Source organism: Salvelinus sp. IW2-2015, linkage group LG8, assembly GCF_002910315.2.
Source record: "Salvelinus sp. IW2-2015 linkage group LG8, ASM291031v2, whole genome shotgun sequence".
NCBI classification, from domain to species: Eukaryota; Metazoa; Chordata; class Actinopteri; order Salmoniformes; family Salmonidae; genus Salvelinus; species Salvelinus sp. IW2-2015.
In genome coordinates this window covers 53,367,655-53,383,991 of record NC_036848.1, presented here as the reverse complement: position 1 = coordinate 53,383,991, position 16,337 = coordinate 53,367,655, and the positions used below count along the sequence as shown (strand labels likewise).

Sequence of the window (16,337 nt, the reverse complement as noted above, 5' to 3'; positions counted from 1 at the left end):
TGATATCAATACATCAAACACATGGTTTCCATGTGTATGATGCCATTCTATTTACTCTGTTCTGGACATTATTATGAGCCGTCCTCCCCTCAGCAGCCTCCACTGATGTAGGAGTGTTAGGTTCTCCAGGGTTGGTCCCAATGAGTGCTGTGTGTGTTCCCCTACAGATCGATATGTATGAGAAACTGTACAAGGAGGTGAGCAACTTGGAGAACTCCCAGGTGCTGCAGCACTGGCTCCAGATTGACATCCGTCCCTTCAAACATGCCCTGCTCAACACCATCAAACGTTGGAGCCTCATGTTCAAACAGTTCCTCATAGACCGAGTCACCAACAGGTACAGACCAACAGTGACAGGACAATAGTACTGCTGGGTGTTGCGTTAAAGACCTTCAGAATGGAATTCATTGGTAGGATGAAGACTTTCTTCAACTTTTAATTGTCTGCTGCTGCTGTGTGGGTGTGTGTGTGAGCGCATCTTTGTCTGCGTGTGTTTGTGTTGGGTGTGGTGTGTGTGTTGTGTGTGTGTGTGAGCGCGCTTTGTGTGTGTGTGTGTGTGTGTGTGGTGTGTGTGTGTGTGGTGTGTGTGTGTGTGTGTGTGTGGCGTGTTTTGTGTTGTGTGGGTGGGTTGTGTTGTGTTTGTGTTCCCAGCCTGAGGGACCTGGATGGCTTCATCAAGGAGGTGGAGGATGGGCTGACCAAGACAGTGGAGGAAGGGGATTACCAGGGCCTGGTGGGGGTCATGGGTCACCTGATGAGGATGAAAGACAGACAGGCAGCCACAGACACCATGTTCTCCCCTCTCAAGGAAACCATCCAGTTCCTCAAAGACTTTGGAGAGGAGCTGCCTGACGAGTCCATGCTCAGCTACAGGTAGGCGACACAACAGATCTGACTCCAGGTAAAAGTGGCACCTTACTACAGATCTAGGATCACTTAGAGATATTGTTTTTAGGCAGCTCTAAGCAAGGCAGAACCTCTTTACTACATGGGTTCCCTTGCTCAATAACAAAACAAGAAGCTAAGCTTTATTAGCCTTTAAACATAAACGATGTGTCTTGGTTTAGGATCTTCCAGAGCACTGGAATAACGTGAAAAAGACTCCCTCCAAGTTCAAAAGAACTTGGCTCCATTGCAAGCACATGAAGTCACAATCGTCCGAAAGGAAATGCCAACAATTAGGTAATTTTTAACACATTGATATACAGTGGGGAGAACAAGTATTGATACACTGCCGATTTTGCAGGTTTTCCTACCTTACAAAGCATGTAGAGGTCTGTAATTTTTTATCATAGGTATCACTTCAAAATATCCAGAAAATCACATTGTGATAATGTAAGTATTAATTGTTGCATTTGTCTAGTATCATAACTTATTTGATACATCATGAAAAGCAAAACTTAATTTTGTACAGAACCTTTGTTTGCAATACAGAGATCATACTTTCCTGTAGTTCTTGACCAGGTTTGCACACACTGCAGCAGGGATTTTGGCCCACTCCTCCCTACAGATCTCTCAGAGTTCAGGTTTCGGGGCTGTCGCTGGGCAATACGGACTTTCGGCCCCTCCAATGATTCTATTGGGTTCAGTGTCTGGAGACTGGCTAGGCCACTCCAGGACCTTGAGAGCTTCTTACGGAGCCACTCCTTAGTTGCCCGGCTGTGTGTTTCGGTCGTTGTCATGCTGAAAGACCCAGCCACGACCATTTCAATGCTCTTACTGAGGGAAGGAGGTGTGTGGTCAAGATCTCGCGATACATGCCCCATCCATCCTCCTTCAATACGGTGCAGTCGTCCTGTCCCCTTTGCGAGAAAGCATCCAAAGAATGATGTTTCCACCTCCATGCTTCACGGTTGGGATGGTGTTCTTGGTTGTACTCATCCTTCTATTCTCCAAACACGGCGAGTGGAGTTTAGAGCAAAAACCTTATTTTTGCTCATCAGACCACATGACCTTCTCCCATTCCTCCTCTGGATCATACCAGATGGTCATTGGCAACTATCAGACGGGCCTGGACATGCGCTGGCTTGAGCAGGGGGACCTTGCGTCGCTGCAGGATTTTAATCCATGACGGCGTAGTGTGTTACTAATGGTCTTTTGAGACTGTGGTCCCAGCTCTCTTCAGGTAATTGACCAGTCCTGCGTGTAGTCTGGGCTGATCCCTCACCTTCTCATGATCATTGATGCCCCACGAGGTGAAATTGCATGGAGCCCAACCGAGGGTGATTGACCGTATCTTGAACTTCTTCCATTTTCTAATATGCGCCAACATCGTTTCCTTCTCAAGAAGCTGCTTTGCCTATTGTCCTGTAGCCCATCCCAGCCTTGTGCAGGTCTACAATTTTTATCCCTGATGTCCTTACACACGCTTCTCTGGTCTTGGCCATTGTGGAGAGGTTGGAATGCTTTTGATTGAGTGTGCTGACAGGTGTTATGTTATAACAGGTAACGAGTTCAGAACAGGTTGAGTTAATCACGAGGTATATGAGTGGAGAACAGGAGGAGCTTCTTAAAGAAAACTAACAGGTCTGTGAAGAGCCGGGAATTTCTTACTGGTGGTAGGTGATCAAATACTTATGCTCATGCAATAAAATGCAAAATTAAATTATTTAAACAACATACAATGTGATTTCTGGATTTTGTTTAGATTCCGTCTTCCACATTTGAAGTGTACCTATGATAAAAATTACAGACCTCTACATGCTTTGTAAGTAGGAAAACCTGCAAAATCGGCAGTGTATCAAATACTTGTTCTCCCCACTGTATGTAGCTACATCTATGTAACTCACATAGAGACGACGGACGAAGAGAGAGATACTCTATGGGCATGGTGTGAAGCTGTGAGTCCTTTGTGTCCACAGATCAAACAGTATGAGTTTAGAGAGAAGTTCAGACAGCAGCCCTTCTTCCAATTCTCTTTTGAAAACCCACACGGGGCTCTCGATGATGTGAGTAGTTCAAAATCTTTTGTGGATCTAATTTGGATAAGAGCGTTTGCTAAATGACTTAAATGTAAATGTAAATTTAAGCTCTGTGTTGAGTATAAACCCTAAACCTTCCAATCCGGTGGGTAACCACAGATTCAGATGGATATCATGGGCTTGGAGGAAGAGATGGAGGGCCTGTCAAACTCAGCCGGTCTGTTTGAGGTGAATGTTCCCGACTACAAACAGCTCAAAACCTGCCGCAAGGAGATCGTCCTGCTCAAAGAACTCTGGGACATGATCCTGCTGGTAAGACTCCACAGCTCACAGGCATACTGGTGTTTTGAAAAAAAGCATAAACATGATGGGGAGAAAAATCTGGATGCATGCAATAGTGTCATTCTGGTTAATAGATTTTTTTTTATTCATCTTTGGAGCATTCTCTACTCTGATCTTATGCTGACCTGTGTCAATGGTTCGAAAGTCAATGAGACTGATTCAATAGATTGACGGACAGTGAGTGACTGTGTGCTGGTTGTGGCTGCAGGTGAGCGGGAACATGGATGACTGGAAGACCACCCTGTGGAAGGACATCAACGTGGAGGAGATGGATATGGACACCAAGAAGTACGCCAAGGACATCAAGGGGCTGGACAAGGAGATGAGAGCCTGGGACGCCTTTACCGGATTGGACAGCATGGTGAAGAACATGATGACGTCATTGCGCGCCGTGGGAGAACTGCAGAACCCGGCCATCAGGGACCGCCACTGGCTGCAGCTCATGATGGCCACCAAGGTACAAGTCAGCTTCAGTCAAAGGCACCAATGGCCGTGTCCCAAATGGCACCCTATTCCCTTTATAGGACTATATAGGAAGTAGGATGCCATTAGGGATGCATCCAATGACATTGGAAAATGCTTCTCTCCATTTCCTTATTACATTCAGGACTGATGATGTGTCATAAAGAGCTGATACCTTATCATATAGCTAAGAGCTAGGTTATAAAGCTTTTACTGAACCTGTAATCCATGTCCACCCCCAGGTGAAGTTTGATATGTCTGAGAAGACCACCTTTGAGGACCTGCTGAAGCTCAACCTGCACCAGTTTGAGGACGAGGTGCGCAGCATCGTGGACAAGGCCGTCAAGGAGTCTGGCATGGAGAAGGTGAGGACACATATAGAAACTATAGTGGTTAGCCTAGTGATTATAGGTTAGTGATTATAGTGAACAGGCCTTTTAGTCTCCCTCCCCCTACTAACCCCTGCCCTGTGGTCTCCTTCCTTCCCCTCAGACTCTGGCCGAGCTGGACAGCACGTGGAGCTCCATGGTGTTTGAACACGAGCCTCATGGCCGGACAGGCACCATGCTGCTCAAACCCAACGAGGAGCTGGTGGAAACTCTGGAAGACAACCAGGTACACGACACACAACACACAACCACATCAAACAGGATTAGATAGGCAGTCACCACACTCATTTCATGCAGTGCCAGTAGTGCACTATAGAGTGTCATTTGAGATCTGTCCATTGAGTTCCATTCACTGGGACCTCCATAATTTGTGTCCCTGTGCAGATGTACTTCCTGATGACTATGGAGATGTATGACATCAGTGACTAACCCCTGTTCTTCTTTGGTGACCTCAGGTACAGCTGCAGACTCTGATGACCTCCAAGTACATCGCTCACTTTCTGGAGGAGGTGTCTGGCTGGCAGCATAGGCTGTCCACTGCAGACTCCGTCATCTCCATCTGGTTCACTGTGCAGCGCACCTGGACCCATCTGGAGAGCATCTTCATTGGCTCTGAGGACATCCGCTGCCAACTGCCCGAAGACTCCAAACGATTTGATGGCATCGACATGGACTTCAAGGAAATCATGGCTGAGGCAACGAAGGTTACCAACGTGGTGGAGTCCACCAATAAGAAAGGGCTTCTGGAGAAACTGGAGGGTTTGGAGACAGGGTAAAACAATGGCTTAGAACAGATATAGCTACATTATATAAGATTTCAATGTTGCCCTGGTTTGACCATGCCAATCAATAACTATAATGGTTATCTCCATGTGTGTTGCCCCTCAGACTGGCTATGTGTGAGAAGGCTCTGGCTGAGTACCTGGAGACCAAGCGTCTGGCCTTCCCCAGGTTCTACTTTGTCTCCTCTGCTGACCTGCTGGACATCCTGTCCAATGGAAACGACCCTGTGGAGGTACACTTYCAGGCAGCCAGTACATCTACAGAACACAGCAACAGACCACATATTATCCCATATCTCCAGTGTGTGACTGTCTGTATTCCCATCTGCAGGTCAGCAAGCATCTGTCCAAGCTGTTTGACAGCCTGTCCAACCTCAAGTTCCAGCTGGATGAGAGTGGCAAGCCCATCAAGGTGGCCCTGGGAATGTGGAGTGAAGAGATTGAGTATGTCACCTTTGACAAGGACTGTGACTGCTCAGGACAGGTGTGGAAACAGTCATATACTACTGTATAACTAAGTGTGTAACTCTTACATTAGGGCTCTGTATACTACAGTCAATGCTATGCAATATTTTTTAGATGTTCCTTCTGTGTTTGTGTGCAGGTGGAGATGTGGCTGAACCGTGTGCTGGAGAGGATGTGTGCCACTCTGAGAGTGGAGTTTGGAGAGGCTGTCCAGGCCTACGAGGAGAAACCCAGAGAACAGTGGCTGTTTGACTACCCAGCCCAGGTCTGTACTCTCACCTATCTCTTGGTTAAACATGATTTTAGAAATGTTCGCAAATTTATTGAAAATAAAATACAGAAATATCTAATTTACATAAGTATTCATGCCCCTGAGTCAATACTTTGTAGAAATACAGTTGGCAGTGATTACAGCTGTGAGTTTTTCTGGGTAAGTTTCTAAGAGCTTTCCACACCTGGATTGTGCAACATTTGCCCATAATTCTTTTCTAAATTCTTCAAGGTCTGTCAAATTGGTTGTTGATCATTGCTAGACAACCATTTCCAAGTCTTGCCATAGATTTTCAAGTAGATTTAAGTCAAAACTGTAACTCCGCCACTCAGGAACATTCACTGTCTTCTTGGTAAGCAACTCCAGTATAGATTTGCCCTTGTGATTTATGTTATTGTCCCGCTGAAAGGTGAATTCATCTCCCAGTGTCCAGTTGAAAGCAGACTGAACCAGGTTTTCCTCTAGGATTTTGCCTGTGCTTACCTCCTTTACATTGATTTTTTATCCTGAAAAACGACCCAGTCCTTAATGAGTAGAAGCATACCCATAACATGATGAAGCCACCACTATGCTTGAAAATATGGAGAGTGGCCTCTCTTAAAAATGGCGTTTGCCTCTCTTGCTGCGTTGCTTCCTCTTTCGAGTCCTGGGGATTAGGGCCTGGTCTGGAGTAAGCAGAACGTCCAGAGCTGCCGACACRTTGAAGTAGAATTTGTCATCCAAATCAAGTTTTGTGATCGCTGTTCTGATGTCCAGAAGCTGTTTTCGGTCATAGGAAATGATGGAGAAGACATGTACAACAAAAGTTAAGATCAGTGTAAAGAAACACACAAATTAGGAGCCCATGAAATGGCTGCTATCCACTGCAGCACCATCTTGATTTGTGTGCAGATAACTCAAATCATCACAAAAAATGTTGTTGCGAGTACATATCTCAACCTGTGTTGTGTTGTGTTCCAGATTGCCCTGGCCACCACYCAAATCTGGTGGACCACAGAGGTGGGCATAGCATTCGCCAGACTGGAGGAGGGCTATGAGAACGCCCTCAAGGACTACTTCAAGAAACAGGTGATCCAGCTGAACACTCTGATCACGCTGCTGATTGGAGAGCTGTCCAGAGGAGACCGTCAGAAGATCATGACCATCTGTACTATCGATGTCCACGCTCGAGACGTAGTCTCCAAACTCATCAGCACCAAGGTAAGCCTAACCCTCTCTCTGTCGGGAACCACTGAACTAACAAGCAAAACAAAACTGGTCTAGGATTAGAGTTATTTTTTAAATTATTAATTTCGATATCTCAAATGTGGGATTCTCCAGAATCTCAGAAGCTCGAAGAACCAATCACACACGTATGTCAGAGACAGACAGGTCAAGTAGCGAACAAGGTGAGCCCCTCCCCTCATCGTAAGGAGTCACTCGCCCSCCCTCTGGTCTTCTCACCTCTCTTCCTCACGAAGAGTACTACTCTAAGTGCTCCTTAGCACGACTTGATCTGTTTTCATGTTAAACTGTTCACAGGTGTGACATGAGGTTACAACACCGAGCACATGTTTTCAGCTTTCGTCTTCTGTGTTGGCTGACTTTGCCGAAAGGAAAGTTTTCACTTCAGGCAAGAATTTGCTTTTATTCTTTTTCTTACCATTGTCTCCTTTGGTAGCTAGCGTCACATGGCTTAGCTGCAAGGCTTAGCTAACCTGGCTAGCTCGCCACAAGGCTTAAAAGGGTCAAATTAATAGCTTTCTCTCTCATTAAGCTCAACCCACTACCGTGTCGCAGTGACTAGATCGACGTCCTAGCTTCACTGCTTATTGGTAGAGAGCCATGCTTTTGTTCGTCGCAAGACCAAGCAATGTTCGATGACCCCCAGTCATGCGTCCACTCCCCTCTCGCACCGTCCCAGGCAAGCAACTCCTTCCAGCTATCCCAGCTTGCGTGGCGGAAGCCAAATGTAATTGGGACAAACCCCAAACTAGATGAACTTCACAGGCTGGTGAAAGTGCATGATTATCGATGCTTGGCTGCCGTTTGACAAATACAAATAATCTCTCTCTTTTGTCCATAATAATCTCGTCATGTAGGCTATACGTGCGCTCTAGCCAACAACGAGCAGACTGTGTCTGCACGTGCCAATACCAGAGTGGGCACACTCACTATGTAACATTTATTGTGAGAAAACCATCAGTAGAGTTGAAAATGTGATGGAAACCCATTTAACTTGTATTTTTTATTCGGTACAAGAAAATGTAAAGGTATTTTTATGTGCACTACGTCATCACGCATAGCCTTTTATCTGCAACAAGTCAATTTGATGGAAACACATCTCTGGTGGGAAAATGTGCGTATTGTTTTTCTGTGGATTTTAGAATATTCTCATGAAAATCTGTCGCAAATTGGATGGAAACCTAGCTATAGACTGACCAGGTGAAAGCTATGATCCCTTATTGATGTAACTTGTTAAATTCACTTCAATCAATGTAGTAGAGGAGACAGGTTAAAGAATGATTTTTAAGCCTTGAGACAATTGAGACATGGATTGTGTATGTGTGCCATTCAGAGGGTGAATGGGCAAGACAAAAATATAACTGTACTAGACTAAACTGTACTGTATGGTACAGTATGGTACAGTATGGCACTGTATGGTACAGTACTGCACTCTACTCAGGGTTTGACATTAACTTTTTTAGCCACTTGTCATTTGGACAAGTATGACAATTTTTTTACTGAAGTCACTTGCCCCCCCCCACCCCCAAAAAAGTCTAATGCCATCATCCAAAAGCATGACTGAAAATGAATGAAGTACATAGGAGGAAATTGAAATAATTTAGCCTAGGCGCAGATGGAAAAAGTGACACTGTCCACGCCCTGATCTATTTCACCTGTCCTTGTGATTGTCTCCACCCCATCCAGGCGTTGCTGATTTTCCCCAGTGTATTTATCCCTGTGTTTCCTGTCTCTCTGTGCCAGTTCGTCTTGTATGTTTTTCCAAGTCAACCAGCGGTTTTCCCGTTCTCCTGGTTTTTGCTATTCTCCTTTTTATAGTCCTCCCGGTTTTGACACTCATTCTATACCCGCCTGCCTGACCATTATGCCTGCCTTGACCACGAGCATGTCTGCCACTCTGTACCTCCTGGACTCTGATCTGGTTTTGACCTTTTGCCTGTCCACAACCATTCTCTTGCCTACTCCTTTTGGATTAATAAATATTGTAAGACTCCAACCATTTGCCTCCTGTGACTGTATCTGGGTCTCGCCTTGTGTCATGATAGACACAGTCAAAGAGCCCTTCGCTGGCTGTGTGTCTTGTGATGGGTTGTAAATCATCATGGGCTGCAGAGCAACTCTGCTGTCCTCAGAACTGCATAATTATAAAATAATTTGCATTTTTTCCTCCTCTCTTTAATTTTTTTTTAATTTCACCTTTATTTAACCAGGTAGGCCAGTTGAGAACAAGTTCTCATTTACAACTGCGACCTGGCCAAGATAAAGCAAAGCAGTGCGACAAAAACAACAACACAAACGTACAGTCAATAACACAATAGAAAATCAGTATACAGTGTGTGCAAATGAAGTAAGGAGGTAAGGCAATAAATAGGCCATAGTGTCGAAATAATTCCAATTTAGCAATTAACACTCTTATTGGGCCTAGGCTACTATATTTGTTGTAGGTAGGTTGCACATTGCTAGAATAATATGGCAATAGGCCTAGGCCAACTACGCAGTTCTTTCATAAGCTTTCCTCAGCTGTAGCCTAAGTTTTCTTTTGACTCTTCATTAGATTTTTCCATCCATTGTTTAATCAATATCACTATGGCCTAAAATATTTATAATTCAAAATAAATCTGTGAATGAGAATAGCATTGACACCACGGCTTTCATAATGATTCCCATTTAAAAGCTGCAACTTTAGGACATCAAACACTTTATGAGAGTAGTTTGGAAAATACTCTTCATAACTTTAATTTGTCTTAATGCTTTTATGCTATTTCAGTTAGTAGGATTAGGCTTTTGGTAGTTTGGTTCTCAATGGCAAGGAAGGATGCTTTGCTCAACTGTAAGGTTTGTTCAAATTCAGATTTTTATATCTTGCTAATGTTTCTTCTATCTCTCATTATTACCTTAGGCGTCCCATGTTTTGGGGTTCAAAAAGAACTTAAAACTTTCTGAGCTAGCCTAGAACTCTGTTAGATTCATTAATTGTTTGATCATGAAATAGCACGGCAGAAGAAATGTAGCATGCATTAAACTGAAATAGTGGCTTAACAGGCCAAGTCATATTCATATCAAGTGGAGAGAAAATTGAAAATTTGGGGTTATGCAACAATAAGACAACAGAGTTTCCGTGATAAAAATAGACTTTGGCTATTGGCCCAGATCATTTGGGAGAGAGAAAAAAAACACAACGTATTTTCTGACCAGATATTTTGCGCTGGTGAGACTCTTAGCTCTATCTACATTGTTCTCCTGCTTTGTGTAAATATAACATATTTATTGAAATAGGCTATAGCAAATAGGAATATAGGCAATTCACTCAGAATGTCAACCATGCCCTGCTGTGCGCTGCAGCAGCGCCGCTGCCTGATCCTATTCTGATCTAAGTAACTGTTTGATATTGTGATTTTTTTACTTGTCCATTCGGACAAATTAAATCTATATTCTGGTTGTCTGACTATTTTTTTTACTTGCCCTGGACAAGTGGACAAGCCTTAATGTCGAGCCCTGCTACTGTACTGTGCTGTATTATACTGTGCTGTTCAAACTTGGGAAACATAGACGTCTATGATTGGTTCAGATTTGGTCCGGTCTGGACTGGCCTTGCTCCTCGAACCCTTCCCATTCTCATGCGTTCGCTCTCAAGGAAGACGGAGGGAATCGACTCTAACCCCTGAGTGTGCCCTTTGTGCCACGGCTCTCCCCCCAGCACTAATTCAAGCACTAGGGGAAGGCATCGTCGATCTCAGTAGTACCCCTTGGCCTACTGAGGATGAGAACGGATGAGAAAGGCTGGGTGTTTGCCCAACGTGTTTGCACAACATGTTTTCCCAACATCTGTGTACGCGGCGTTACCTCAATCGTCAGATAAAGGTGACCTCCGCATGTCTCTTGACTCTCAGTCACTGGAAGAGCCCCTCGATCTTCGTTTCTGGCACTCCGCTAGGGGTAGTGGTGACGACAGATGCATCACTCACGGGCTGAGGCGCAGTTCACGAGGGGAATGCAAAAAACAGAGTGTGGACCCCACAACTCCACATTGCTCACATAAATTACCTCGAATTGCTGACAGTGTTTCTTTCACTGAGACACTTTCTACCCTCCCTTCGGAATTGCCACGTCTTGATCAGAACGGACACTACGACTGTGGTGACTTACATCCAACTCTTTGTGTCCTGGGTGCCTCCCTGCGAGGGAAGGCCCCTCACTCGTCAACGGTTATCACATTGGATTGTGGAAGCTATTATATTGGCCTATAATAGCAAGGGGTTCCAGCTTCTGAAAGGCCTGAGGGCTCACTGAACCAGAGGTATGGCTACATCTAGAGCACTGTTCAAGGGCATCTCCTTGCAGGAGATTTGCAATGCGGCTTGTTGGGCATCCCCTCATACCTTTATGAGGTTCTACTGGCTAGACGTCACTGCGCGTTCTTTGGTAGTGTTCTCAGTGTCGAGGCCTCTGAGGGTTGATACGATGAGACTATCTGGCTTCGGAAAGAGAGCATGTTTGCGATATGGGAGTTGGCCATATCCCACATGTGAGATATCGAAACGAATAATTGAAAGATCATTTAAGATTATTTGCGTAACCCTGGTTCTCTGATATTATGAGTGAGATATCTCACCGCCATCCCCTACTTGCAAGAGTGTGAGGAAGTTCGGCATGCTCGAGAATGACCAGAGGGCAGGCGAGTGGCTCCTTATGATGAGGGGATGGGCTCAACTTGTTCGCCACTCAATGTTTTGACTAGGGTCTCTGGTGTTTTGACTAGGGTCTCTGGTGTTTTGACTAGGGTCTCTGGTGTTTTGACTAGGGTCTCTGTGGTTTTGACTAGGGTCTCTGGTGTTTTTGACTAGGTCTCTGTTGGCTTTTGACTAAGGGTCTCTGTGGTTTTGGACAAGGGTCTCTGTGGTTTTGACTAGGGTCTCTGGTGTTTTGACTAGGGTCTCTGGTGTTTTGACTAGGGTCTCTGTGGTTTTGACTAGGGTCTCTGGTGTTTTTACTAGGGTCTCTAGTGTTTTGACTATATGCTCTGTCTCTGTCTTTTTGTTCCAGATTGATAACGTCGGGGCGTTCATGTGGCAGTCTCAGCTGAGGCATCGCTGGGACGACCATAACAAGCACTGCTTCGCCAACATCTGTGATGCCCTGTTCAGATACTCCTACGAGTACCTGGGAAACACCCCACGATTGGTCATCACCCCGCTGACTGACAGGTGCACAGACCAATCACAGCTCAGCTCATATGAATTCTATCTAATGCATCAAAATATATATTTTCACATTTGATCTTGACAGGATGTTACCTCTTCAATACTAATTTTGTCCCAAAAATGACAAACTGACATAATGTCTCACTCCGTTCTGTTCAGTTCTGTTGTGTGAGCGATCATGTAAAGAGTTTCTGTCTCTCCCCCAGGTGTTACATCACTCTGACCCAGTCTCTCCATCTCATCATGGGCGGGGCTCCGGCCGGTCCTGCCGGAACCGGGAAGACCGAGACCACCAAGGATTTGGGCCGAGCCCTCGGCATCATGGTCTATGTATTCAACTGCTCTGAGCAGATGGATTACAAGGTGAATCTGTTGCTCAGACTTCTTATATTGCCAAAAAATGTCATCTTATTCAAGCATACAATAGATTCTGTTGTGGTTTCTGATTGTGCCTCATGTTGTCCTGTCTTTCCAGTCTTGTGGAGACATCTATAAGGGTCTGGCTCAGACTGGGGCCTGGGGCTGCTTTGACGAGTTCAACCGAATCTCTGTGGAGGTGTTGTCTGTCATCGCTGTACAGGTAAGTTACTCCTCTATTTCTACACCACAAACCTTGATTGTGATCTCTCTCCCCCTCCTCTCTTTCTTTCCCCCATCTCTCTCCCTCCTCTATCTCTCTCTCTCTTTCTCTCTCATGGTGACACTGACCCTACTCCCCCCCCCAGGTGAAGTCTGTTCAGGACGCTATCAGAGATAAGAAGATCATCTTTAACTTCCTGGGTGAGACCATCAAGCTGATCCCCACCGTGGGAGCCTTCATCACCATGAACCCGGGATACGCCGGCCGTGCAGAGCTACCGGAGAACCTCAAGGCTCTGTTCAGGTACCATACACATAGTGGATCTCTCTCTCTGCCTGTCTATCTCGCAAACTCTCTTCTGTCAGCCTCACCATCTCTTTATCTTCTTTCTCCCTCTTCTTCGCAGACTGTTTCTCTCTCTGTCACCATCTCTTTCTCTCTTGCCCTTACTTGTCTTCATACTTGAGTGTTTCTCTCCTGTAGGCCATGCGCCATGGTGGTGCCGGACTTTGAGTTAATCTGTGAGATCATGTTGGTGGCTGAAGGCTTCATCGACGCCAGAGTCCTGGCCAGGAAGTTCATCACCCTCTACACCCTCTGCAAAGAGCTGCTTTCCAAACAGGTACAGTAGCTACCTCATTGCTTTAATACACTGTCACTCTCACCCTATTCACCCAGACTTGCTGTCTGCTCACAACCACAGAGATTTTACATTCTCACCATCTCTTTAAAACATATTCATATAGTTTCCTTTGTGTTGTGTTTGTGTGTACAGGACCACTATGACTGGGGTCTTCGTGCCATTAAGTCTGTGTTGGTGGTGGCCGGCTCTTTGAAGAGAGGAGACCCRGGTCGCCCGGAGGACCAGGTCCTGATGAGAGCTCTAAGAGACTTCAACGTCCCCAAGATCGTGATGGACGACTCGCCTGTGTTCCTGGGACTTATTGGAGACCTGTTCCCTGCTTTGGACGTCCCCAGGAAGAGAAACCTGGACTTTGAGAAGGTCGGACACGCAAAAACACACACACACACACATACACACACTTGCCTCTCCTTAACTAGACAGAACACAGGACAGAGGTGGGAAGGGCAGAAGTAACATGAGCACTCAAATATATGTACACCTGTGTTTATACAGTATCTATCTATCAATCATCTGAAGTAAAAAACGGTTGTCTTTGTTAAAAAAGTAGTTTCTGATGCTACAGATGTAGTATCGTAATTTGATCACCCTGTTGCAGGAGAACTTTTATGCAATGCAGGAAATGTAAAACTTGTAGTGTATTTGTGGTTTAAAAAGGCTTCTGAAATGTGTAATTTCCACATAGAAATTTCAGAGTTGATTTTCCCTTACGAAAAATGTATCAACCTCTACAACAAAGTTTCCATTTATTATAATCCACATAATAATTCAAATTTCCTGATGYTTCAGGATTATTTTCCTTGCTGTAGCGAACTGGCTCAAATTAACATCCTACACCTGTAACTGAGGTATTTGTTGTGTGGGTGTGTATCTCAGGTAGTGAAGCAGTCAGTGCTGGACCTGAATCTGCAGGCGGAGGACAGTTTTATTCTGAAGGTGGTTCAGCTGGAAGAGCTGCTGGCCGTCCGACACTCCGTCTTCATCATCGGCAATGCCGGCACCGGCAAGTCCAAGGTACCATAAATCCTCATCCCTCTAACATCTATTGTGCTTTTCTGACTCCAGTTGTCTGGAAAGAGTCTGCATTTCAAATGCCACCCTATGGGCCCATGTCAAAAGTAATGCACTAAAAAGGGAATAGGGTGCCATTTTGGATAGAGCCAAATGTTCTGTTTGGTTAGAAGCCAAACTGTTGTGTTGTGTCTCCAGGTGATGCGCTCGTTGAATAAGACCTATCAGAACATGAAGAGGAAGCCGGTGATCGTGGATCTGGACCCCAAGGCTGTCACCTGTGACGAGCTGTTTGGCATCATCAACCCTGCCACCCGAGAATGGAAGGACGGTACGATGGAACTAGTTAGGCTAAAATATAGTTGAAACGTGTAGTCAATGAAGGCCTAACAACACAATAAGTCAAGCAGCTTTGCATCTGGACTTCTCTCTCTAGTTCTAGTCACAATGCCCCATCTGTACAACCTGAGTTTTTATTTTTTATTTTTTTATTTTACCGTTATTTTACCAGGTAAGTTGACTGAGAACACGTTCTCATTTGCAGCAACGACCTGGGGAATAGTTACAGGGGAGAGGAGGGGGATGAATGAGCCAATTGTAAACTGGGGATTATTAGGTGACCGTGATGGTTGAGGGCCAGATTGGGAATTTAGCCAGGACACCGGGGTTAACACCCCTACTCTTACGATAAGTGCCATGGGATCTTTAATGACCTCAGAGAGTCAGGACACCCGTTTAACGTCCCATCCGAAAGACGGCACCCTACACAGAGCAGTGTCCCCAATCACTGCCCTGGGGCATTGGGATCTTTTGTTTAGACCAGAGGAAAGAGTGCCTCCTACTGGCCCTCCAACACCACTTCCAGCAGCACCTGGTCTCCCATCCAGGGACTGACCAGGACCAACTAATAGTTGAATGTTTTTGAGTAGTGTTGCATGGGTATACCGGTACCACATTAATATCACGGTACTAAAACGTCATATACTTATGATACCAACATTTTAGAATACCGTAGTACCGTTTCATATGATACTACCGACTTTTTTATCCTTACCGATCTAAAAAATACTGGCGTCTGTTATAAAATGTTTATGAAGTCAGTTTGTTTAGCATTCAGTTGAATTTAAGAACAACCACTAGTCTCGTATGCGCATGTCCAATAATATCCACTTCACTTTCATGTGCATATCACGTTTGGCAGCTATAACAACAGCCATCCATCTCACCAGCCCTCACCCTGCTTCTCTCCATCCGCTCTTCACATCCCTACCAGCCTCACCCACCGCCTCTCTCCCGCTCTCACATTCCCTACCAGCCCTTACTCACCGCTTCTCTCCATCCGCTCTTCACATCCCCTACCAGCCCTTACTCACCTGCTTCTCCTCATCGCTCTTCACATCCCACAGCCCGCCTACTACCTGCTCTCTCCATCCGCTCTTCACATCCCCTACCAGCCGCCTCATCTGCTTCTCTCCATCCGCTCTTCACATCCCCTACCAGCCCTACTCACCTGCTTCTCTCCATCTGCTCTTCACCTCCCCTACCAGCCGCACTCACCTGCTTCTCTCATCCGCTCTCACATCCCTACCAGCCCTCACTCACCTGCTTTCTCCATCCGCTCTTCACATCCCCTACCACCCTTACTCACCTGCTTCTCTCCACTGCTCTTTCACATCCCCTACCAGCCCGCACTCACCTGCTTCTCTCATCCGCTCTTCACTCCCTACCGCCCGCACTCACCTGCTTCTCTCCATCCGCTCTTCACATCCCCTACCAGCCCTTCTCACCCTTCTCTCCACTGCTCTTCACATCCCCTACCAGCCCGCACTCACTGCTTCCTCCATCCGCTCTTCACATCCCCTACAGCCTCACTCACCTGCTTCTCTCCACCTCTTCACATCCCCACCAGCCCTCATTACCTGCTCTCTCCTCTCTCTTCACATCACCTACCACCTCACTTACCGCTTCTCTCCATCCTCTTCACACCCTACCAGCCCTCACTACCTGCTTCTCTCCATCTCTTCACGTGCTCTATTCCTCTGTCAG

General features: G+C 45.8%; 1 protein-coding gene across 1 annotated transcript in view; it reads left to right on the top strand.

Annotated features, from left to right (window-relative positions):
• Positions 1 to 16,337, top strand: part of LOC111968159 (dynein axonemal heavy chain 17-like) — a 92,277-nt gene that overhangs the window by 11,235 nt on the left and 64,705 nt on the right. The window contains 23 exon segments of the mRNA XM_070445000.1: positions 168 to 337; positions 652 to 854; positions 857 to 873; positions 1,068 to 1,098; positions 1,101 to 1,182; positions 2,846 to 2,948; positions 3,081 to 3,233; positions 3,472 to 3,720; positions 3,968 to 4,090; positions 4,218 to 4,340; positions 4,570 to 4,886; positions 5,003 to 5,129; positions 5,228 to 5,380; positions 5,501 to 5,626; positions 6,593 to 6,832; positions 11,900 to 12,060; positions 12,264 to 12,420; positions 12,533 to 12,637; positions 12,783 to 12,940; positions 13,121 to 13,259; positions 13,413 to 13,640; positions 14,157 to 14,294; positions 14,490 to 14,622. Of these exon segments, the coding sequence (XP_070301101.1) occupies positions 168 to 337; positions 652 to 854; positions 857 to 873; positions 1,068 to 1,098; positions 1,101 to 1,182; positions 2,846 to 2,948; positions 3,081 to 3,233; positions 3,472 to 3,720; positions 3,968 to 4,090; positions 4,218 to 4,340; positions 4,570 to 4,886; positions 5,003 to 5,129; positions 5,228 to 5,380; positions 5,501 to 5,626; positions 6,593 to 6,832; positions 11,900 to 12,060; positions 12,264 to 12,420; positions 12,533 to 12,637; positions 12,783 to 12,940; positions 13,121 to 13,259; positions 13,413 to 13,640; positions 14,157 to 14,294; positions 14,490 to 14,622 (3,436 nt within the window).